The sequence below is a fragment of the Alligator mississippiensis genome, chromosome 2 (assembly GCF_030867095.1).
Source record: "Alligator mississippiensis isolate rAllMis1 chromosome 2, rAllMis1, whole genome shotgun sequence".
In the NCBI taxonomy this organism is placed as follows: Eukaryota; Metazoa; Chordata; order Crocodylia; family Alligatoridae; genus Alligator; species Alligator mississippiensis.
In genome coordinates this window covers 101,405,998-101,431,357 of record NC_081825.1, presented here as the reverse complement: position 1 = coordinate 101,431,357, position 25,360 = coordinate 101,405,998, and the positions used below count along the sequence as shown (strand labels likewise).

Below are 25,360 nucleotides of genomic sequence, written 5' to 3'. Positions count from 1 at the left end.
CATTCAAAATTTGGCAAAAACTACTTGATATTCATAGAGCCCTTCTTTAAACCGCATTCACAATGTTTAAACATGTGCACTATAAATTTATAGAAGTTCATGAAACCAGACTTCTCAATGTCAGTTTGAATTTTGGGCAGCTGAGATTATAAAAGGTCAATCCAATCTCCAAAAAAAGGAAGCTAATTTAAGCTCCATGCCCTCAAACTCCCCACTCCCTCCAGATACCTTAGTAGAAAACTCACACAGCAAAAAGGGGAAAAAAGGGAATTCCCTGCTATTAGACATCTACAATGCATTATAACAGAGAACAAAATGGTAGACTGCAGCCTATTAATTTACCTTATACTTCTTCTGGGTCTATTCTGCTATCCAGTAGGGCAGGCCAGCTACTTTTGATCCATGGTGAAATTGAATGTCCATTCTCTCCTCTCTGCTTTTCCTCAAAAGTCTCTCAATATTTATTCCAGCTTTTTGGACAGGTCCTAACTAGACTCAATAGTTAAAAATGTCAAAGGGTAACTAGTATATTTAGCCACCCAACTCCCATTAATTTTAAAAAGAGAATTTGTGACTTAATTCTCTGTTCAACTCTGAAACGCTCAACCATTTATACAACTGTATGCATTAATCGTATAGGTAAATCTTTTCCAGATTTGCTAGAGTTCTCATTTTTGCAAACCTATTAGCTCTTCAAAACACTGCCAGATTTCCAACCTCTTAAAATGGAAAATCTGGCTATCAGGGATGCTTCCAAACGTGCATATTTTTAAGCTTTGATTGTGCCTCTTACAATTTCTAGATCATATAAAATATCTTTAGCTCATATGGAAGACACTATCAAGATAATCAAGTATGTAGTCATGTAGTAAAGCACAAAACCTACTTGGTGAGACATGACACAGTTTAAGCATTAAAATCCTTGGTACTATCAGGGTGCTCACCTGATACTCATTCTGAAAGCAGAACAGGAGTTTTACTTTCACTCTCCCCCTGCAACTTACCAACCAAAAGAAGTGAATTAACTTAGTCTGATGCCACAGATAAAAGAAACAACAACAGCGAACCTTGGCTTCATTATCTGGTCCATTCCCGGGGCAGTATACATATCACCTACTCAGCACAAACTGTAAAGTTACAATGCTGTTAATTTGCATGCTTTCACTGCAAATCTCATTAAAACTGACTGAGCATTTGTTCTAAAACACAACACTTTTTGCTTTCAAACTTGTGAACTGCTATCCTTATCCAAAATGGCGTCTGTCATTATCATCATCATCAACAGGAGCAAAGCCACAAGCTGACCTCAGCAAGATGGCCACTATCTCCTATGTTTTTCAATCAGGCTAAATCAGACTGCTTTTTGAGACAATGGAGGACTGGCCTGTCAGGGCATGTAGGATGGAACCACAGGAAAAGGAAAATGTTTTATAAAACAAGACAGGAAATAGGAAGCAAAAAACTAACACTGTGCAGAGGAATGTGGTGGAGCAGAGAAGGAGAACACAAGGGGGAGGAAACTAAAGGGAAAACCTGAACTAAGTTCTTGGACATCGGGTTCCACTGGTCTACTTAGAAGGAAACTGCAACGTTCAGAAGGTATATCCACTCCACAGTGACTAGTTACACTCAGCAATACTTTCAGTGTTAAGTTATTAAGCTAGTGTTGCAAAACTTGAAAAAATTGCACTCTCAATACTGGCAATTTCCATGTGTTCAGTTTCTAACAGATATAATGAAACCAGATTCTGTTTTTGAAAGTGAAAAAGGTTCATAATTTACTTTTAAAATTGTTTGGCCATACCCAGGAAACCTGTCTAGACATAGCTATAGTTAAGTTAAACCAATGTGAGTAATTTGAAAAAATCAAATTACACAATGTATATTAAAGGTTTTTAAATTTATAAACAACAGCAACATCAAATTAACTACCTAAATTCCATGGTGCTTGTGTTGGGTCAGAAGATATGTATCAAATGTGAATGAGCAGGTGCAAAGAAAAGCATTACTGAGAGGTCAGAGCAGGTGCCATCATACCAGCATTTACTTTGCTCCGAAGTTCTGGACCCCTCAGAATATATGACCAGAATGATTAGGAAAGCAGACAACTTCTGTCCATCAGTAAAATGGAAGATTTCTATTTTCCCCCAACCACGGTTTCTTAAACAGAGCTTACTCAAAGGAACAGTTATTGTTTAGGCTTAGGTAAATTACATCCAGAATGAAGGCTGTACAAATGACAGCCCTGTTCAAAACACTCAAAGGAACAAAAAACGAAGGGAAAAGTTTCTCTGTACTTAGTGCAAACCTCTTTTGAGTTATGAGCAAAGATCTGCATTTTCTGTTTGCCACAGAAAAACACAGTAAAACACGGATTTTCTCTTTCAACAGAGAAAAATGCAGGGAACGGCAGACTTCCTGCTGCAGACTGGAAAAGTTCCAGCCTGCAAGGGGCTGGGGGGAGCGGGAGGAGGGCAATCAGGCAGGGGGACATCATGTGCATGTGTGCACACGCATGCACATGGCAGCCAGACAGCGTGAGAGCAGCTCCCTGCAGGTAAGTTGGGGGGGGAGGGGGGAAGGGAACTGAAGCCCCTATAGTGAGGGAGGGAAGGACTTGGGTAGGGCTAGGGCTGGGGGCACTGCCCAGCCAGGGTGGTGCGTGGGGCCTGGGGCAGGAATGCACAGCTACAGGGCCTGGGCAGGGAGTGGGACAGAGCTATGGGTGACTCGTTCTGAGGGTGGCAGGGAACTGGTTCCCCACCGCTATGTGTATTGCCAGGAAGGGAGGACATGGGGAGGGCACGTGCCCACCAAATTTGTGTGCAGGGTGGGGGCAGATGCAGGCTAGTGGCTGTGGGCTCAGGGATCCCCCACCCAGTTGCCCTCCCACTGGGGCGTCCATGGCTGAGTGAGCGAGACCCGGCAGGGCAGAGCAGGAAATTTTGTGCTGCGGCTGGGAGCCCTGCGCCACCATGGCAAGGCACCCCCTGCCTGCCTGGAAGCAGCAGGGGTGGTAGTGTGGACTTGTGCCCCCCACTACTGCCAGGCGGATGAGGGGCACCTCCCTCTTTCCTGTTCCTGAGCACCATGCCGCTTCCCTTCACCATTGGACTATGCCCCACACTTAAAGTTAACTGGTAATCCATTACCAGTACAAATATACTTATCATTTAAACTTTTTTAAATTTTTAACCTTTCACATCCCTACCTTCCCATGTTATAGGCAAGTGGTTCCCAATCTGTGATACAGGTACCACCAGTGGTACACAGACAACCTGTCAGCGGTATGCATTAACAGATTTATTACAATTACTTTGTATGACAAAAGTTTGCTCATGGTACTTAAGGTTGAACTGAAAAATTTGCTGGTGGTTCTTAAGCTTGTATCACTTTAAATTTGTGGTGCGCAACCTGTCAGAGTTTGTCACTGTTATAGACTGTTAATTATGGTTTCAAGAAATGTAAACATTCTTATTGCAGAGCACAGATTTTTTTTTAAAGGAAAACTAAGTGTTTCTGGATGTAAACTTCTATTTCAATTCTGAATTATATGACTGCATCCAGAATGGGCACACCTGTCTGTGCGCGCCGGGTCTGACCCCAGGTCGCTTTTGTCGCTCTGCACGTGGGCTGTGGCCAGCAGCCCGGGCAGGCCGGGTCGGAGAGGGAGGTCGCCGAGCTAGAATTAGGCACAGACACATAAAGGTTGATTTTAAGATTATTTTACTTACACCGAGATCGTGGTGTAGGCTGAGAACTTGCTTGAGCTGCGGTTACAACAAAAAACACGAACACATGTGGAGGTTGCAAGGCTCCACGCAGACAGCACACGAACACACGTGGAGCTTGCTAGGCTCCATGCAGACAAACTCCGGATGTCCAGGACAAGCGCGCATTAAACTCGTCGTTACGTCTTATAGTAGGCTCCGTTCGAAGACGGGAAGAGGTGGGCGGTGGATCAGGCCGCCAAACCCCTCTGAGCAACACACAGGGTTTCTATTACCCTGCCGCGCACACCCAGAGTCCCCACGAGATGGATGCGGAGTCCTCTTTGGCTTGGGCAGAAACTGCTCAAGCCTCTTATATGGCTAGCAGGCCAATTGCTAGCCGCCACGTGTAAATAATTTAGAACTAGCCAATTGCGGGGCACAAATTTGCATACGATGAGTGGGAACTCTTTGCACCGTGCATTTCTGTGTTGCAAAGGAAATGCACCCTGCAAAGATTGCTGCAAAGTGGCGGGAACACTCCTTTGCACGCGGGTTCTCTGCGCAGCAGAACTCCTCCGTGCAATGAAGTTGCAAACCCACGGGGATAATTCTTAGTGCCGAAGCACACACACACAAAAAATCAGACCTTTGGGTCATGACATCCCCCCTCGCTGAAGGCACAATAGAATTATACTTCAAACCTATCATCCGGGTTATTCATAGCTCTGTCAACGGTTCGCGAAACTAAACGAGCATAAACAAAATCAGTCAACAATAAAAGTTCATCCTCAAGGGATTGAATCAAATAATAGCCGGCACACACACATATACATAAAATCACATTCATAACAAAAAACTGAACGATCATGACTTCGGTAGGTGTCATGGTGGAATCACGCGTCAGGCCTTCGTTCCTTTCAGTGATGTTGTCCCTCTCGAGGCCTCTCTCCACCACGCACTCCGAATCCCAGATCTGTAAAAGAACTCTCTTAAAATGGTTATTCACTACTATTTATAAAATCACACGGGACCACACGATAATGCAGTCGATTAAACTTATCATCCCTATTAAATACAAATATGTAAACACGATTTTATACTGGACAGCTCTCTCTCTTTTCCGACTCAGCAACTCGATGAAATTGTTGATGAGTCATCGTCGCCTTCTTCTAGATAGTGAAAACCTAACTCGTAGGCTAGCTGCCATTGTCCCGCGTCTCCTAAAATCCGAAGCTGTCTCTTATTAAGTCCAGAACGCTGCAGGAGGAATCCAAACATATCTCTCTCCTCCTGTGTTCTCTGGCACAATACTGGACGCTCGGATTCACGGTGTTTCGTGTTCTGAGCCTCAGTCGGGCACTGACACTCCCGATCACTGGATAGTCTTGGCTCCATTAGGACGTGTAGTCTTGACAACTGATGAAGGAGACTACTCACAGGATGATCGACCAGTGGGTTCAGCACAATTCGCAGAACCACGATGTTTCTTTACCCATATACTTTAAGATAACTATCTATGCTGTCGAGAGTCACTGGAATGGTTCCAGGGTCTCGCAGGTGACGATGAGGCCACGGTCGCATTCGTTGGAGCGGTGTTAGTCCCAACGTACATTCTGTTGGGCTCCAGGCGCAGTATGAAACTCCGATAATAGCCAGTACAAGCTGTTCTGCACCGGTGTGCTCTGGTCGGCCGTCATGCCATGCGTGGGCCTTCTGTTCAATCACTCCTGCCACAAGCGCTGGAATTGGAATAGGCCAGTGGACGCTAAACGCCACCATGTCGATGTCGGTGACATGTCCCCTACTCCATGAAGCTTGTCTCACCAAGAAGCTTGCTTCTTCCTGGTCCAGGAGGTCGGACCCAAGTTCCACGACTAGACGTCCCAACCACACAGCCAGAGTTTCGTCGGATCATATCCTGGATTCTCTACATAAATTCTGCAGTTCGGCTCTGGAACGAGCGTAATAGGTGGTAGCTTGAACTGCATTCTGCAGACCGATGACTGGGCTGTTTGATACTGCAGGCTGATCAATTTCCTCATGAGTTGTCGCTGCTGTTGCTGTTTCTGTCAGAGCTGCAGTCATTGTTACAGTGGGAGTCGTTGCTGTCTCAGGCGGGAGGGGCGGATGCACTCCTCTGCTTGACTCCCCCTCCCTTTGGCAAAGGGGCGTGGTCGGCGGAACCGACACTGCGTCGCTGGGCGGAGTCACTGGCCGAACCTCGCGGGCTCTCCCGAAGCTCCATCCCTCACTTCCAGCTTCTCCACGCGGTCTTCCCTCTGCTCGGCACCATCTTGTTGGGGCTTTTCAAGATCCCTTTTCTCAGCCGCTTCTCCGACCGCTCGAACGGCCATATGCAGCTGGGTCTTTAAACTTAAAGTTTCACTCATTAAATCAGCCATAGTTTGAAAGGTTGCATTTAGTTTTCCCCCCTTGTCGCACCGTAGGACCATTCTCTCATTTACGGCGCGGTCCTCCGTCTCTGGGTCTTCGTGGAGCTCGGACGGACGCTCACGACCCCTCAGTCTAGGCACCACCATACAAGGGGAAAACCAGCCGATTGGCATCGTCTCTCCCATCTCTCGGGCACACCGTAAGCAACAGACACACTCCCGGGTGGGGGTCGGGCTTACTGCGCTCGCCGGGTCGACTTCGGCAAGGGTCACAGGTTCGAGGGGCCTATACAGAACCCGCTCATCGCCCATGATACACCCGAACGCCGCGGGGTGAAGATATACTTCTTTCCCTTCTAGGGCTCCGACTTCTGGAGTTCCCTCTTCTCCCCTTAACGAAAGGTGTCCACGGACACATCTCTGGCCCGTTCCGCCCGCCTGGTGGTACACGAGGTGCGCCTCCAGTTCTCTGATGCTTGCTACGCTGCGTCTCCCACTTCTCCAAGGGCAGTTCTCAACTAATTCTAACTCTAGCGAGCCCTCTCCTGATCCCATCGGCCTATGCCATGGTGATCCCGATCCCATCCTCGTCGCCATGTGTGCGCCAGGTCTGACCCCGGGTCGCTTTCGTCGCTCTGCACGTGGGCTGTGGCCAGCAGCCCAGGCAGGCCGGGTCGGAGAGGGAGGTCGCCGAGCTAGAATTAGGCACAGACACGTAACGGTTGATTTTAAGATTATTTTACTTACACCGAGATGGTCGTGGTGTAGGCTGAGAACTTGCTTGAGTTGCAGTTACAACAAAAAACACGAACACACATGGAGGTTGCAAGGCTCCACGCAGACAGAACACGAACAATCACATGGAGCTTGCTAGGCTCCACACAGACAAACTCCGGATGTCCAGGACAAGCGCGCATTAAACTTGTCGTTACGTCTTATAGTAGGCTCCGTTCGAAGACGGGAAGAGGTGGGCGGTGGATCAGGCCGCCAAACCCCTCTGAGCGACACACAGGGTTTCTATTACCCTGCCGCGCACACCCAGAGTCCCCACGAGATGGATGCGGAGTCCTCTTCGGCTTGGGCGGAAACTGCTCAAGCCTCTTATACGGCTAGCAGGCCAATCACTAGCCGCCACGTGTGAATAATTTAGAACTAGCCAATTGCGGGGCACAAATTTGCATACGACGAGCGGGAACACTTTGCACCGTGCATTTCTGTGTTGCAAAGGAAATGCACCCTGCAAAGATCACTGCAAAGTGGCAGGAACACTCCTTTGCACGCGGGTTCTCTACGCAGCAGAACTCCTCCGTGCAATGAAGTTGCAAACCCACAGGGATAATTCTTAGTGCCGAAGCGCACAAAAAAAAAAAAAAAAAAAAAAAAAAAAAAAATCAGACCTTTGGGTCATGACACTGTCAACTTCATCACTTGAAGAAAGGAAAATTTATTTGTGCTGATCTGAATGTTTAATGAAAACCAGGAAATTAAAGGCCATAGATCCATTACAATAGGACTTTCACAGATGAAATGTGCCTCCAGGGTAGAAAACTGATAGTCATAATAAAGGATAATCCTAACTGAAGTAAGTTATATATTCCCTATCTTCCCCTGGATATTAAGCCATGGAAAAAATCTTTTGGCAAAAATATGCTGCTGGGTAAAGCTTGGATGACTAATATATAGAACTGGAGAAATATACGTAATGATGACCACATGACTGCTTAACAAAACTCATTTCACAAGACAAGACATCTTTGCTTAGAATTGACAGCTTAGACATTGTCATCCCATCAAAAAGTCAAAAGGTCAAAAGTTCTTGAGAGCCTAGTGGCCCTAGCACCATTAGCATGGTTAAGGCAAGACACCTTCTCTAGCCAATAGCACAAAGGAGAGTGTTCTAAAACTATAAAGCAGAGGTCAAAACTCATGCCTTTGGCTCTATGGTGACCTTACCTGATCTGCCTTCACACCCTGTGATGTCTGACGAAAAAAAAGCAATCCTTCAATGCATTTCAGAAATGAATGAAGACTACTTGTCTAAAAATAAGTGTAATAACTGGTCTCATATGAGAGAGATCCTCACTTTATGAACTTTGCCAATTACAGACAGTAGTTATACAATGTTTATTTTACTGAAAAGAAAGTATAGTGACACCTGCCACAGGGGCTAAACTAAGTTTTGAAAGACCCAAAACAAGGTTTGAATGTTGTACTCTACAAATCTGTGGGGCTGGAATCAAGATTGTTGTTCTATGGAAGAATAGCTTGTTGAGTTCATGCAAACTTCCTCTTCTGGAATATACTGAGAAGATTAAAGCTTTGACCTTTTGCTTGGACACTTTAATACAGCCACATCAAAGCCCCCCTGGAGAAATTCAAGCCTCTCATTTGTTTAAAGTAGTAGTTAGAACAGTGATTTACTTCAGCTAGTATAATGAATTCTACTTGTTGACTTCTTTCTAAGGTCCATGAGTTATGATAACTTCATGCAAGAATCCATGATGTTGTACTGAAAGACTGTTTTTTGCAAAAAAACAAGCTTCCTCACAGAGACGACCACTTTGGAAGCCTACCATGAGAACTTGTTCAGATGCCGAAATAAAATGGAGGACACCGTGTATTAAGGAGTGGGTTATATTGCTCCGATTTGATGTAGAGGATTCATATATTAGCATTTTCATAGATTGCTTGAGACTAGGAATGAGAAAACTGTGACTATGATTTTTACACAATGCCACGCATCGTGCCCTCTTTAGAGACTGTCCAGTGACATTTTGACCAAAGCTTTTGATAGCCATTTCTTCTCAAACTGAAAGAGCACGACACCAGTCAGGGGTAAGGAATCTGATTTCAGACAGGGCTGGTGGGGGGGGTCAGACAGGCAGCCTTGATGCAACTGAGGATAGCTACTCCTCGTGTCTCAGCACTTCACATTTTCCAGCTATCATTTGCCAAGTGGTATTTTTTACTTGGACTTCTATTTGCCATGCAAATGGTATTCCCTTTACAGTATCTGACAAGAGCCAGGATTGTAAAACTACCTTTCCAATGACTCTATAAGTAGCTTCAGCTTTCCGTAGTTTCCCACCCTATCACTTAAGAGAGTTGGGAACCAATCTGCATACCTGTATAAGACAGATTTATTTGCGACTTTTTTTTTTCCTCCAGGAAAAACCTTAAGATTTTTATTTTGGGGGGGTTCAGAGGACCATATTAGCAATACTGAACACCCATGCTAGCACTGCCTGTTCAACCATGCAGATACCAAGTATGTTTTATTTTTCTGATGCTAACCAATGTTCCATGCCCAGAGACTTCTATAGTCTGGACACCTGCTGTGTCTGGTAAAAAACTCCTTTAGGAGAAACATTTTTATTACTTGTAGTATATTCTACGATACTCTTGGTGTTTGGCATAGTGTTCCTTGTAGTTGTGGGTGAAGGCTAAAACTGGCAATTTTGGGGATTTCTTGTTAAAAACTAACTGAGAATGCAAGGATCTGAAACATGTGGCCTTAGAGCCCTCTTTCAGTTTTATATTCCTAATGAAAACTGATTATATTAGTCAGTGCCTCCTTTAGGAGTTTGTACCTATAAAGCTGCTTCAAAGCAAGAAGTGAAAATGTCATAGATGCAACTGCAGGAGGAAAAGACTAAGCCTGAGGGTCAATTTTGCATTGACAGTTGTACCCACTACCATCCAACCACGTCTGACAGAAGCAGAGGGGAAAGTGGAAACTGAGCTCCATTGCCAAAGTCAGACACTTAAAAGTACACTGGTGAGATTTTCCATCTTGCATGCTGTACCTTTGGACACAGAGGAAGAGAAGTTGCCTGTATTATGAGCCAGCTTCTCCAACACCACCCGATTCCTTTCCTCCTTACAGAGTAGGAGGTAGATGCAATACTGCCTAGGCAAAGCTAATGGGTAAAGAATTTCGCTCTGCCCACAGAAAACCAAGGTCCCTAAAGAAATATGAGATAAAGGAGATGAAGCAGAAGACAAAACTTTTGCTTTCTTTGCCCATCACTTGCATTGAAACCTGCAAAGACAACAGCTTCTGCAAATGCCTCGGAGGGAAAAAATGAATAGGTGTAACAGTACCTCCAAAAAGCAAGGCAACCTGGGACACAATGGGAGTTAACAGATGCACTGAATTTAAATTGTTAGTCAGAAATTTAAGGTAAGAGACTGAAGTTTCTCTTAAATCTCTGTGCAGACCCAGGGGGACTGATAGCTGTTGGAGCACATAAAATTGGAAAGAACTTCAAAAGGACACGCATACTGCCAAGGTCTAACAGGTCTGATTCTGCCCTGTGCTGCATGCTGGCTGAAATACCTCTCAAGTTCATTGCAACGTGCAGGAGGAATGAGAAGATGCATGCATAGGTGTAAAAATATCTTCAGCTATGGTTTTTAACATATGCTTAATACATCTGTTTTTCTTATGCCCAATCCAACAGATAAAACATGAGCATCATTTTGGATGGCACATTATTTTAACTTGAACTGAAGGGGTATAACCTCTCTCTTGGAAATCTGAGCCAAAACCAAAGAACCAATCCATTACCACATTAACACAGAAAAGAGAGAGATACACTTCAGCAATCGTCTTACTGAACCTCTATTTCTTTTGCCCCCAAATCATTACAAATTCTACAGCCCTTTGACCTGATCTTTAACCATAGCTGAAGAAAACAATGAAACAAGGTCATGCTACAACATTTTTAAAGATAACGGAAAACCTTTTTTCCATGTTGACAGAAGCAAGCTCTTAACGTTATATGTCCCTGGAAGCTACACAACTAAGACATCAGCAATGTTTAGACAGCCAGAAAGAAAATGGATGAATATCTTGAGTAGCAAGTTAAACGCATCTGCTTTACCTAGCTTGAACCTTATAGCTCCTATTACCTGTGAGACCTTTTTTTTTTTTCTATTTGATATTTTATGAACCCAAGTGGAAAACTAGAGACTGCCAACAACACTGCACTCTGTAGTAGTTGCCAATGTCTAACAAGATGCTAAAGAGTGTAATAAGATTAAAAACAAAGACAGGCAAACAGAAAGATTAAAATACTGCAGTTTTTAGAAGAGATTTCCTGTGAATAATCTGGAAAGTAAAGTAACAACTGGGTCAGCACTGACCAAATGTGAGGGCTAGTCCGATCCAAACAATGTCAGAGAAGCCATTCTATTTGAGCCCAAATATTAGAACCAAGTGATCAGCTGCAACACTGGCTGCTCTCATGTTATTTTAAAATTCAATCCAGCCAAGGTACACTTTACATAAAAATTGAAATAAAGATTTAACATATTCAATTGGTAAGAGTCAATATTTAAATTCATCTCTTCTCTTGCCATGCTTATGGCCCCCTCTCTCTAGATATACACTGTTCCTTACTTCCATGTTCTGTTTTCAAGCAGACAACTCAAACATAAGACTGAGGAGTATCCAGCTGTTTCCTGATACAAGATTTATTTTTGCTGCTAGTAAAGAAAACCTCTACTTGCTTCTCTCATTTGGAGGTGTTAATGATAATCTGTGAAAAGTATCTAGTGAGTCTACCCTGGTAAACTGTAAACAGAAAACCCTACATCCTATAAAACATTGACCAACAAATACCCCAGTGCTCTCACCAAACACACAGAACCTTTATTCCGAGAGGAACTTTCGGTAAAAAATGATGTGTGAACAGCAGACACTGATGTTCACACAAGCATACTGCATACAACCCAGCAGGCGATTTTTCTGTTTTTTTTGGATTATGCCCTGGAGGTGCTGGCACAATGGAATTTCAATACCATAATTGCTTATTTCTGTGTGCCAGCCTCTGAAATAACAGGTAAAAAGGGGAGGAAAAATGCACACAAACAAGCCCTCTCTTTTTTAAATTAAGAAATCACTAAATAAAATGTTCTTAATTCTCTAGCTCAAACGATGTAATTTATAACCAAGACACAAATAGAGAAGAAGCACAAAAGAAAGGAAAAATACAGAAATAACATAACGTTCCCAAGGTTCAGTTTACAAGGACCTCACACAAAGTTTTTTTTTTTTTTTGCAACTCTTACTAGAAACAGTATTATTTGCTAAAAATGCAGTAGCTGCCAAAAGCTATGATCCATCTAAAGCAAACATGTTTAAGATGGAAATAGAGTGTTAATGCTGAAGAAAGGCAGAATTGACTATACAAGTTTTCTTTTAAAAACTGTTGAAGAGACTACACTACAGTACTTTGTTTTTTCAGCTTTTTGACTGAAAATTGATCGCATTTGCAGATAAAGTACTTAAATTATATAAAACTACATTAAAACAACAACACAAGTAATCAAGTTTCCAACTTTCTAATTAAAACTCTTTTTCCTTCAGTAGGTTATTGGGAATTCAACACTACTCTTGGTTCACATGATAGAACAATGGGAAAATTTTCCGAATGGTTGAACGCTAACCCTGACAAGTGTGGAGAGCCAACTACAATACATTATATGGTAGCATAACCTGCCACCCACGTTGCTGAGAGAACAGCTTTCAAACACATGCACTGAGCTGTAAAACCACAAAATCCCTTATTACACATTGTCTCTTATTTTAGGTGAAATATACCATCATTTCTCCCCTTTACAAATATCTGTGATTTTTTAAATCATCACCTGTGGAGTTTATTCAGCAGCTAGCTAGGATTGTCTTTTTCACAGTTTTTAAAATGCCATCTTTAAATTTTCTAAAGAAACAAAAGCCTGACAGAGACAGTACTATATGCTACAGAGTTCATTTGTGGAGACATTTCTAAAATGAAACAGTTTTGTGCTCATTTTGATATTTTTATGTTAAATACATGATTCTCATCAACAACAACAACAAGAGAGACTGAAGATGATAGTATATTCTTGACAGGAAATATAGATGTACCATAATCATTTTCCCTAGTTAGGCAAAGGAGATGACTGAGTTCCAAGATATATATTGTTATAGGATATATGGTTCTCGATACTGGCACACACATAAATAAGACAGCACTGCAGAATGACAAACATACTCCACCCTTATTACAGCATGCTGTGGTTTCCAGCCAAGTATTCTCATCTTTTCAGAAAATGGTACATTACAATAAAGCAGTCCAAGGCAAATTATACAAGACAACTTGTGACATGGCCATGCAAGCTACAAACATTAGGAAAAATCATTCTAGATGCTGAAAAATGAACTAAATATTGATTTTATGAATGTATAAAGCCTTCTCACTACAAACATTGCTTAAGATTTTTGCTATGCAAAACTCCTGCCTGGTTAATGATTTTCCCCCATGTCTACTGACTGATTCATAGCATTCCAGGCTAGTTACAGGATAGACAGAGTTTCTTCGGGGGGTTTCATTTGCAACTTTGCTGGCAAGAAGCATTTTATTTGCAAGTGTTTCTATTATACTGACAGGGTCAATTAGTCTAGTGAACTATTGGTCATTCCATCTGATAACCCAGTGGATTATTCAAGTGAGCATTTTCATAACCCACAACTGCATGCAACCAGTTACTCTTGTAAACATAACAGCACCGACTCCCTATGGGGGCTTCACTACACATACTCCGGCCATGCACAAAAGCAATGATTTTTTTCCCCTAGAGGGCCCGGGGGGGGGGGGGGGGGCAGAGTGGAGAAAGAGGGGAGAAGAGAGGTGGGAGGGAGGGAGATGAAGAGGGGGAGGGAAAGGGAGAAGGTGAGATCCTCACACATGCGTCTAAATCTATAACCCACCCCCCCCCCCACACACACACACACCAGTTCTTTTAGATGCAACAGGAATGTCCAAGCACAAGAAGATATAATGGGTACAGTTTACTGGTCTCTCTGGGAAGGCCAAACATTGTGCAACACTGTCAAAGAAAGTTAAGTCATCTTTGGTCTGTCCAAATAATGAAATTAAATGAAATAAAAACAACAGCTTAACACTTTCAAGGAAACAATCAATCAAAAGGATTCTGGAGGTTGGGGGGGGGGGGGACGTTAAGGAGCACAGGTAAAGGCCACGAAGGTAAAGGTGTATGGCTTTAGTGGATAGCAGATATAGGAAAACCAAGTGCAAAGCAGAGTACAATGAGTAGGGAATCTGTGCAGGGAAGGAAACAGTATAAGGAACAAAACAGAGTGAACACAAGTACAGAGCCAAAAAAGGCACTTTTTAAATACAGGTCAAATCCATTGCTGGAGCTGCAGCAGAAATAAATCTCACCACCTGTCTTTGTGGCCATCTTTGCTACATAAACTCTAACAGCAATATCCTCCCAAATTACTACAGTCTAGTTTAAGAAAGAAATTAACAGATTTTATTTCATAGTTTAAACATTTAATATGTTGATTTTCTTGGCCCTAGGCCACTGGCAGCAAAGGAGCATAAGCTACAAGCACTGATGCCAAAATGCACGGAGGTGGACACACAGGCCCACAGGAATTTTTTTCATCTCCCAATACATGTTTGCAGTGTCAGTTTTCATGGTCTGCTGAACTGACACAAACAGGTGATAATCTGCTCTCTAGTTTTAAATTGCAGTCACCAATAAGAGGATATAAGCTTTCCAATGTGTACTTTGATGGTTGATTCTGTTCTGACCATAACTGGCTTTGCGCCAAAGTAAAATCACTGTCTTTAAATTTACAACAATTTGGAGGAAGTATTAGACTTTTTATATCTTCTTGGTTAGTTTCATTTGCAAGTTTCTCACTACATGCATTTGAAAATTAAATGCTCTATTCAGCAAAAGTTTCCACAAAGGCCATCTGGAAGGTCCAACTGGAAGGTCCAAGTGCACCGTCTTCTAAGATCTAGCATTATGCCTACTTAATTTTAAAAATATCAGATCAGACAAGTTTCAAAAAAACCTCAGCTGCAGAGGGCTGTGGAGTAGCACAAAAGGGAGATCTCCTGGGAACAAACTTCTCAAGCAGCTTCCTATGGCTAGACCAAACCATTTTTGTCCCAGTGACACCACAGAATTTGTGGGAGTTCTTGCAGCTTTCTGGCACAGTCAAACTCAAGGGAATTAGAACCAAAATTCCTGTCCTGGTTAATTGTTTTGTTTCATTAATAAAAACAATGTACACACATGCACATGCAGTCCATGGATAGATTACTATTGTATTTCCTTCTTCCCTCCGAGGGCTCTCTTCAAGAAAATATTTTATCAAGGAAAAAAACTGATCTCCCACCAATTATTTGGGGGAAATGGGATTAGTTTATAGGCCACACGGCCCCAGCTCATTCTTGCAGGAATATTGGATGAATAAAGCACACAGGCAGAATAATGTCCAACTACCCTGAGATGCTGGTGATCTTCTGTGGCTGTATACTGCCAGTTTTGGCATTATGGAATTGTCAGCTAAGTGTTGTGCTGTCCATGCCTGATCCCAGGGAATGGGGAAAGGGAGCTGTGTCCCAGACCCCAGGGATACCCTATGCCCCCCATCCCAATGTTCAGCCAAGTGCCGGGATGGGGCATAGGGCGTGGGTCCGGGATGTGTACCACACATTCAAATTTAAGATGTGATACATACCAGGCACAAAGATATTCCACATTAAACGTGGCATATTTTTTGTTGCCAGTTTGCTATTATACTGCACCATAAAGTGGCTGACTGTGTGGTATGTTACGATTTATGGAATGATTAACACATTTGTTGTGCCATAAATGTAATGTCTGTTAGGGCCCATAACAACAGAGACAGCACTAAACTCAGAATACCAACAGAGATCATGGTATTTTTTTTCATAACATTTGGGTTTCGATACTACTTTAGCTAATCATGTCCTTTCAGACAATAAATTTAGGTCTTTTCTAGGTGGAAACATTGAACTAGTATAATTTGATGAATTTACTTAAACTGACAATTGAACTTGATAGGCACTTTTGGGGTGAGAGGGGAAAAAGAGGACAGCGAGCATAAGAAATATTTAGTCAATGAGGAACAGTTTTAAATAAGTCAAAATAAGCAACTTTTAAACTAAAACAAGAATGTGCACATAATTACGCCAGTCAAAAAGGTATTAGTTTAAAAATCAAATCAAACCATGCAAGTGCAAATTTCTCATGGAGCCCAACCTAACCCTTCCTGAATAATCAAGTCTGTCAAACCATGAACTATAAAGAAAAAAATGTCAGGAACTCACAAATAACCAACTAACATTTAATTTAAAACAAAACTCCTTTAAAAAAAGTCTGATTTAAGCATAATTACTGTGCAATTAAATTTAATGCTATATGGAAAAACCTCGTAATGGGTCTTTGTCAACAAGTGCCACTGAATAAGAACAAGTCAACTAGCAAAAAATGTAGTCTTTGGTACTTCCTAGCACTCAAACAACAGGATAGCTATTTTATTGCACAAAGTTATTATGGGTTGTTTTTTTTTCATCCTATAAACCAAGGCTGTCCACAAGCCCCCAGCCACACTCCATGAAGGCTGCTAATTTCCCTGAAATCCACATAGGCTGCATGCTCCCCTGGCACAGCTTTCTGGCAGTCAAACCCACTGTATCATGCCAGTGCTTCCACATCCTACATGCCATTGCCACATGGGACACCGCCTACACAGCTGCCATGCCACAGGTTGCAACATGCTGGCACTCCTGCGCTGTGCCACATGGGTCACTTAGAGCCTTCTGGTTGCAGGTTCCTTTGACTCCCACCACCAAGGGTGGGAGCCTGCAACAGAAGCTGGAAAAAAGAAGGGGACCCGAGAGACTTTGGCAGCAGCAGCCAGAGCAGTAGGGGGAGCAGACCCAACTAGGAGCCTGTGAGCTGCAAGTTAATTTTCCAGGGGCCACGTGTGGTCTGCAGGCCACCAGCTGGACAGTTCTGCTATAAACCAACTATTTCTCTATTACCTGGAGTACATTTAATGCAAAACATATATACTGCATTGTCAACAAAGTGATTCCTCTCTAGCATCTGGAAATAAACTGCTAATTTTAAACTTTATTGACAACAACTTTCAATTATTCCAAATAAATAATCTACTTGTTTTAGAAATACTTTGTCAGGCAAAGGACCACCAGTCCAGGCTAGTTTTGCTACCTGATATGTTGACACATACTCCCAGGAGATGGGATGGTAGTGTCCCACTGCAGTATGAAAGTATTTTAACTGTAACCCATACTGTAAAAGGAAACTGATCAAGAACACCTACATCAACCAATATTAATGTGCAAAAAGAGAAAGCATTTATATGCAGAATATGCTACTCTTTATTTCCATCCATCAGCCTGAATGTAAATATATTAAGTGAAAACAGAGAAATGGAAGGATTTAACACACTATATTTGCTGGTTTGAGCTTTGGATCCATAGCAAAAGCTCTGATGTGAGGTAAACAAGTCACTTTACCTTTTTGCAATCAGTTTACACATCTACAAAATTGCTAACACTAACTCACTCCACAATATTCAGATGAGTCTAGAGAATGCACCCGTTCAAAACTAACATTGTGGTTGCTCTCTGAGCTACCAATAACCAGTGTATAGACCCATATTAACAGCAGGGTAAAAAAAGTTACTAAGTTTTTGTTTAAGGGACCAATTCTGTTTGTCTGTACTTCTAAAAATTAAAACTCTCATTATAACTAATAGGAGTTATGCCTACATAGGGACTGCAAGAAGAGATCCTATTGATATCGTAATTCAGACAAAGCGGGATCATATCTTGATTTTTAAAACTTCATTGCAAGTTTAAGAATAGGGGGCTTAAATCTAGAACAGCAAATTCTATGGTCCATTTAGTCTAGTACCTCCAGCAGTAGCCATAAGCAGAAGGAGGTTATTAGAAAAAGGTTGTTCATGCAGCAGATACAGATAAATATTTGGTATATTGGTGGATGCAATGCAGATTAGTGGTCAGAACTCATTTGAGTTCTGCCTTTTACTGGCTTGCTGCAAAATCTGGCAAATTTCTCCTCAGACCTGTGTTGAGCTTCTCCATCAGTAAAATGTGACTGTACTCCATCAAAATACTTTGGGATATTTGAATTTAAAAAGCAGTAAAAGCAAAGTAGCATTATATGACACTAACTCCTATCTGGAAGCAATCAACAATTTTTCTGGAAGCATTATAGATTACCATAGGAGGGACTGGAATTAGTTTACACACTTGAGACTGATGTGCTAGAAGGAGCCCATCGCTCCTTCTTCCAAGAAATTAAAAGGTTGAGACTATTTCCCTGGCTTTGATGGAACACATTCCTTATCTGGGTATTGCTAGTCATCCATGCCAAAGATGTATATAACTGCAATTTAAATTAAAGAATATATATTGTAAAGCTTTAGTTTCTGTTGCCTTTTCTTGGTTAGCATGTTTTTTCTTTCCATCTTTTTTTTTTAAGGAAAGAACTCATTATTTCCCCTCCTGGGAGGTACAAAGAGTCCTCTTTACAGGAGTTTTAACTCAGATCAAAAGGACATTTTCATAGGAGAACCTTGAAATACTGTCACCATGTCAAGATGGGTGTATCAGTTTTTAACAGCTCCACTGATGTTTTAGCTTACTGACTGTTCCCAGAGCAAAATCCCCCATGACAAAGAAAAATTCCAATAAATCAAAGAAATCTAACCACAAATAACGGAGGACAAATTCTGAAAAGTAACTCAACGTGGCTTGCACATATGCATATACTCAAGTGGTCTGTTGACATGCATAGGGCAGATATACATCACCTTCGGGTCACGCTGGAGAGCAAAGTGAAATGCTGTATACCTGCATCCTGCAGATTTAGCCTGAAAACAGGTGCAAGATAGTCACCTTAGAAAGATTTTGGGGGAATTTCAGTAACCATGTTGTCTTTGGTATGATAATAGCCATATTCACAGCATCATTCCAAGGTAGCCATAATTAATCCATTTCCTGGTTTGTATGCATGAAGTAGTCACAACATTTTTTACTGCAGTGCTTCCTAGTATGGTTCAGAGGCAGCAAAGCCATGTTCACAATGATCCAAGTACTCTGAATTCTAATTATTCTAAATTCTCTTAACTGATGCAAGCACATAGCAAACTTTATCTATACAAATATGTGCATGCACAAATGAGTATTCAAACTATATATATTTATACATAAGCCAACGGACTTCTCGACTTGGCCCATGTAGCTCTTACTTGAAGCCATCTACATGATTTTACAGATTGCTTTTTTTGTACTGAGCTGAAGCTCCACACAGGCAGACAAGGTTCTTTGGGTGAATCTGAACTCTTTTATTAGCCCATCCTGGATGGAAGAGCACACACCAACTGCAGATGCTTCCTCAGCCTGATGAAGGGTTTTTAAATCCGAAAGCTCATTAAGGAAATGTTTTCCAACTGTTTAAGTTGGGCTAATAAAAGAGATCAGATTCATCCAAAGAACCTCATCTGCCTCTATGTCCTTAGACCAACACGACTACAACCTACATTCCTGAAGCCCCACACACACATTTGGAGCTCTTTCAAATGCAGAGGTTTCTTCAAACTTTGCAACAGCTGTAACGTTCTAACCCTTATGCGTGGACACGTCAGGAATCATGTAAATGTAGAAAAAACATCTCCAGCTTTAAGGCTGCTTCACCCAGGGTTAAAGTTGAAGCAGTTTTGCTGTATTTGTATGGCTCTCAGCATGTTCACACATGACTATTAGAACATAACAGCTATTTCAGGTTCCTGATCAACAGCACTCCGTTGACACATTTCCCTTCTAAGACAGACAGCTCCAAAAGCATATGTGTCTAGACCCATACATATAGCCTCAGACAGGTATATGCAAGTAGTAAGTCATATGCCAAGAAACTTGTACACATTCACCTACACAGGCACTTTGAAAATGTATCCCTCTTCCTGGAATCCTAATCCATTTCCTTTCAAAAGTAGACAGACCTGGCCTGACTATATATGCAGCAGTAAGGTTCAACTTTGGACAGCTTTAAATGATGTGCCAACACTTATATTAAAGTAAGCCACAGTTCTGTAGATATAGGGTTTTAGCTCTTTATCAGGATGACTCGTGTATGTGTGACATGTTAAGTGACTGAACATAAATTGTTCAAAATTAAAATCCAAACATAGCTATTTAGTACCTAAACTGTAAGCTCTTTGGGCAAAGGACAACCTTTTTGTTTTGTGTTTGTAGAATGTCGGCCATGTGAGACCTAGTCCATAACTATGGCTCCTAGATTCTACAAATAATAATGCAATCTGTACAGCAACTAATTAAGGGCATTTATATTTAGTATAATACCAGTTTTGGCTAACTATATAACATCAAGTAAGTGAACAGAAAAAAACATGCATTCTATTCAAAATGTAATAACTGCACAGGAAAGAGAGTCACCTTTTTAGGGCCTCACCTGGTACATTTGTTCAATAACAATATCAGTTAAGAGCATGTGAATAGTTATACCTGGACAGAAACGCACAAAATTAACCAAACTCATCATCCAACAACCAAGATGTAATACTGTGTTATGGTTCCATAATTTGGGAAGAGGAAAAATAAATCAATAAAACAACTACCCAAATGGTTTGGTCCCATCAACATGAGGCAAAACCTCATATACACTGTGTACAATTTTCTTCTAATGCTAAATGTGGTTTCTAAAAGATCCCTTATCTTCCCATATACCACACTTGGCTAAATAAGATACGCATTTTGTTTCTGGAAAGCTGAGTGTAGATAAAAGGATGTTTCTAGAGTCAAGGCTGACTATGATAGAGTGTCCAGAAAGTATTGCATCTCAGTAGATAGTCCAGTTTGCACCCCCCTCTACTACAGAAAGGATGTAGACAAATTGGAGAGTCTGGCGGAGGGCAATGAAAATGGTTACGGGGCTGGGGACCATGACTTCTGGGGAGAGGCTGAAAGAACTGGGCTTATTTAGTATGGAGAAGAGAAGCCTGAGAGGGGACTTAACAGCAGCTTTCAACTACCTGAAGGGTGGTCCAAAAGAGGACGGAGCTAGACTGTTCTCAGTGCTAGCAGATGACAGAACAAGGAGCAATGGTCTCAAGGTGCAGCAAGGGAAGTTGAGGTTAGATATCAGGAAAAACCTCTCACAAGGAGAGTAGTAAAGCACTGAAAGTACCCAGAGAACTTGTGGATCCAGGTAGACAAAACCTTGGCTTGAATGATCTAATTGGGGATGGCCCTGCTGTGAGCAGGGAGCTGGACTAGATGACCTCCTGCAGTCCCTTCCAACCCTCATTTCTATGATAGTCTGGGTACGGCCAGAGAGAAATATCAGACATTAGAAGCATGCAAGCGCTGTGTTCTATTCCTCCCTGCTTCTATTCCAGAAAAAAAAAAAAAAAATCAGCTTCCCCACTTAAAACACACACCCCAATTCTGGAGGGTTGATATGTGAGGGGCAAGGGAAGGGGGAGGTATATAGGGAATGCGAGTAAATACAGTAAGTAAGCTGACTGGTTTAGGTTAAATCCTAAAACCAGCATGGAGGATGAGTTTTGGGTGAGGTCACAGCCCTACCCTTTCACTATGGAAATATATAGAAGATTTCAGCCACAAGCACCTGAAAATACATTCTGGCCAAAGAAACAGCAACTAGAAAGTTCATAATTAAAGTACATATTGCTGTAAGAGGCATGCTGAAAGAGGTTCAAATAAAGACTCCACAAGAATTATGCTGAGGTCCTACAGTAAGATCAAGTTCTCTGACAAACGAGTATAATCTTTTTGAAGAATCAGATGCTGTATGGTGCAGTGAGAAGAAACTGAGCATAATTGCATAGGACGATGGCAGGCTAAGGCTGCCACAAGACTGACTTGAATAAAGCTGAACAAAAAACAGCCTATGAGACCACAATGAATAAATAGTGAAGGAACTTGAATACAGTGGCCTAGTTGGGCTGCCCAGAGAGTAAGAATCTCTGTGCATGTTTTCCTACTCAGCATCAGGATTTCCTAGACACGCAAGGAACTGTCTCTGTCCGTGGTACTCTGCCAAACAACAGACAGATCAACAAGCAGGATGACTTGCAGTCTGAATGGAGTATCTGGCCACGATGCATTTAGACTAGGCCTGAGCAGTCTGGAAGCTGGACTGGAATGTCAAACAAACATCTGTAGTAGTTCTGTCAGGAAAAACTTCTGTGACCAATATGAAGCAATGCAGATGATTGTGGCTTTATTACTTTTGATCCGGGAAATCTCTGTTTGAATTCAGGCAGTAGTAGAAAGGCATAAATCAGGGCTTTGTTCCAAAAGGACGGTATGCAGCAATAAACCTAAACTTAGCATCATCTGGAATAAAAGTTCTAGTACTTCATGTTGTGCTTGGTGACAAATCTACCACATCAGATCCCCAGTGATGGAATATGATTTCCATGATGGATACGTCTAAGGGCCACGCATGGTTGGTTACAGACTGCTCAGGAAGTTTGCTGAACTGTTATTAATCCTCAAGAGATGAGTAGCCACTGGGGTGCTCTATTCTGTTGACACCAAGTCCAGATGTCAAATGGTCTCTAGGCAGAGATGGAAGTAGCAGGTACAATTCATTAGTTTACACAGCACATGGTCATCACATTTCAGTAGACCAGATCTTCAAAACCTTGGAGGACAGGCAGGAACAATAAAGTCTAGCTTGATGGCTGCATGTTGCACTGCCCTGCTTCTAAGGTTGACCCTCTATCAGGGCCTCTAGTAGCAACCATGATCTGGTCTATCAATACCAGAACAACTCTTTTTGTTGTTGGAGTCAATGTGGCATTGATCTAGAATGTCCAAGTCAATATAGCCTGTGCCAATTTTGATGACTTTTTGCCTTCTTTTCAGTGCTGGATTATAGGGCATGGTACCTATTTATGGGTCATAGAGAATAGTAGCTAATAATGAATATTTTGGTTGTTCTTTGGAGGTGGTTACCTGGTTTAGAGCTGAAGCAATTTATTGGTTGCTTGAACAGACACACCAACCCTAGGGGAGGATTTGCATACTAAAACATCTATCCAAGACACAACTGAGCATTCTGAATCCACAAGGCACGGCCATTGGCACAAACCACATGAATTAATTAAAATTTACTTTTGTCACTAAATGAAGCAACTAGAATGATAACAAAAACCAGGGACAGAATTTTAAAGTAAAAATGTACACCTGGTTACCCTTCAAAACGGAACTGTACTTTAAGGCAGTAGCCGGCAAAGCCCTGCCCACGGTGGACTCCATTTCCCAGCAGCCCCTGTCCACATCACTGCTGCTGGTTTCCAAGGAGACCCCAGGAGCAGTGCAGCTGTGATAATGCAGGACCAGGTTTTTCATGGAGACTGGCTTGAGTGACGCTGGCAGGGCATACAGCTGGTCAGGGAACTGCTCTAGGGCTAGGGCCAGGATCTTGTGGCGGTGACAATGAGCCAGAGTCAGGGCAGAACCATGATCCGCTGCCTGCACACCCTGAGCAGGGGTGTGCAAGCAGCAGATCATGGCTCTGCCCCACCTCTGGACCATGCTGGCACCATCACAAAAATCTCAGCCCCGGAGCAGCTCCCCTCCCAGCCCTGCACCCTGCCAGTGCAGCTTGGGTCAGTCTCCATGGACACCCTGGCACCACGCTCCTGGGGTCTCCATGGAAAAAATCAGCTGCAATGACATGGGCAGGGGCTGCTGGGAAATGGAGTCCAGCCACCAGCTAGATCTGCCATTTTGCCTACCCCCAGCTTAAGGAGATCATTTACAAACAAATTTATGATTTAAAAGGACTCTGAATGCAATTAACAGTTTAATATTTATTTCTTCCCAGGAAAATGAGTTTAACATACAAAACTAAGCCCTAGCTAAGTCCACTTAGTTTTTGCTTTATATAAACAACATGGTAGAATGTGTGGCTGTGTATTTCTCCGCCAAAATACATTTAATTATCTTTAAAAAAAAATGCAGGATGCAAATCCTATTTACAAGGGTATAGCTAAGCCAAACAAGCAAACAGTCAAAATTACAACCAATTAAGAATGCAAAGAAGCTACTTAAAGTATTTCAAAGGTTAGCCAATATTAGCATGCCTTATTAATGGATCTGAGTGGGTCAATCAGAAAAAAAAAACAGTAGCTACATTCTGAAGCAGTAAATTTACTGAAAAAAAATCATAGATTACTTACTAGAGCAAGGCAAACTAAAGTAAATTTACTCTGCTTGAAAGATTAAGTTTCCATGAGCTTTATGTTTAAAAAGACAACTCTCCCTTTCTTCCTTAGGTATGCTGATTAAAGGTTTTCACTATACATATTCCCTACAATCAAAGGAAGGACAGGGTGAAAAAACAAGACCATTTAAATATACAAGACTGGACTCTAATTTCCTTTAATACACAGAGTTCAAATATAAGGTACAGAAAAAGGAGGAGAGCTGGAACAGAGGTGCAGATTACATTTCCTTGCTAGAGCTGGAGCAGGTGCACTTAAGGAGGAGGATCACACAGAAGGAGAAGCAGCTGGTATAACTCTGCCTCTCTTTCCTGAGTGGTATCATTGTGTGAAGGTAGTTTGTATTTTATGATTGAACTCCACAAAACGTTTCCTGGGCAATGCAATGAATCGATATAACATCTCCCAAGAAAATCTGGCCCACCTCCTTCCCCAGTTGGTCTCCTACCTGGCAGTTTTAGGACCTTTGGCAAAATCACTTACAGGTATCATGCCTCAAGGTGTATGCTCACCTTGGCTGGGCTTTCTATTACCAGGAGCCAACGGCAGAAACCATTAAATCAGGAGACTTACTATGATGCAACACCTTACCTCTACTCAACATAGTAACATTCAGCTTTTTAAAAAAAGATTAACATTTGACAGTTTAAATATCATCAGATGGACTGATAAACACGATGATTCAAAAAGACCAGGAAACCCTGACATGTACATATTAATGATAGCATTTATATTTGAGTTTTTTCACATCACAAGAAAGTATAACTCCTCAAATCATGCACCAATATCTGGCTGCTGTCCCAAAAACACCTCTGTGGGTTAGCCCAGAGATGCAGTTTGCAATATTCACACAGGAGAATTATTGGGCTTGGAATGAAGCAATTTCTTGCTCCCCATGTAGGATCACAATGACGCAAAGGCTGTGAATACACTTACCCCCTGGAAAGGAGGGATTACCTCATGTCTCCCAAAAGCAGTTCCTCCAGCTGAGCAAGGAAGTACTGCTGCCAAACTCCAAAGGGAGTCCCCTTCTCTTCGGCCTGACGGATGGTAGCAGTAACGCATTCCTCAGAGGGAACCTTGTGAGG

The 25,360-nt window shown here is 42.1% G+C and overlaps 1 protein-coding gene across 10 annotated transcripts in view; it reads right to left on the bottom strand.

The window, feature by feature from the left end:
- ANAPC10 (anaphase promoting complex subunit 10) overlaps positions 1-25,360 on the bottom strand; it is a 62,615-nt gene that overhangs the window by 15,321 nt on the left and 21,934 nt on the right. For 2 of the 10 annotated variants that reach the window (XM_059722017.1, XM_059722018.1), the window contains exon 5: positions 25,230-25,351. The exons of 6 other annotated variants lie outside the window; for them this stretch is intronic. In XM_059722017.1, coding sequence (XP_059578000.1) covers positions 25,230-25,351 — 122 coding nt within the window. Of the gene's footprint in view, positions 1-25,208; positions 25,352-25,360 lie in introns of all 10 variants that reach the window. 2 more of the 10 variants (XM_059722022.1, XM_059722021.1) reach the window with 1 other exon arrangement.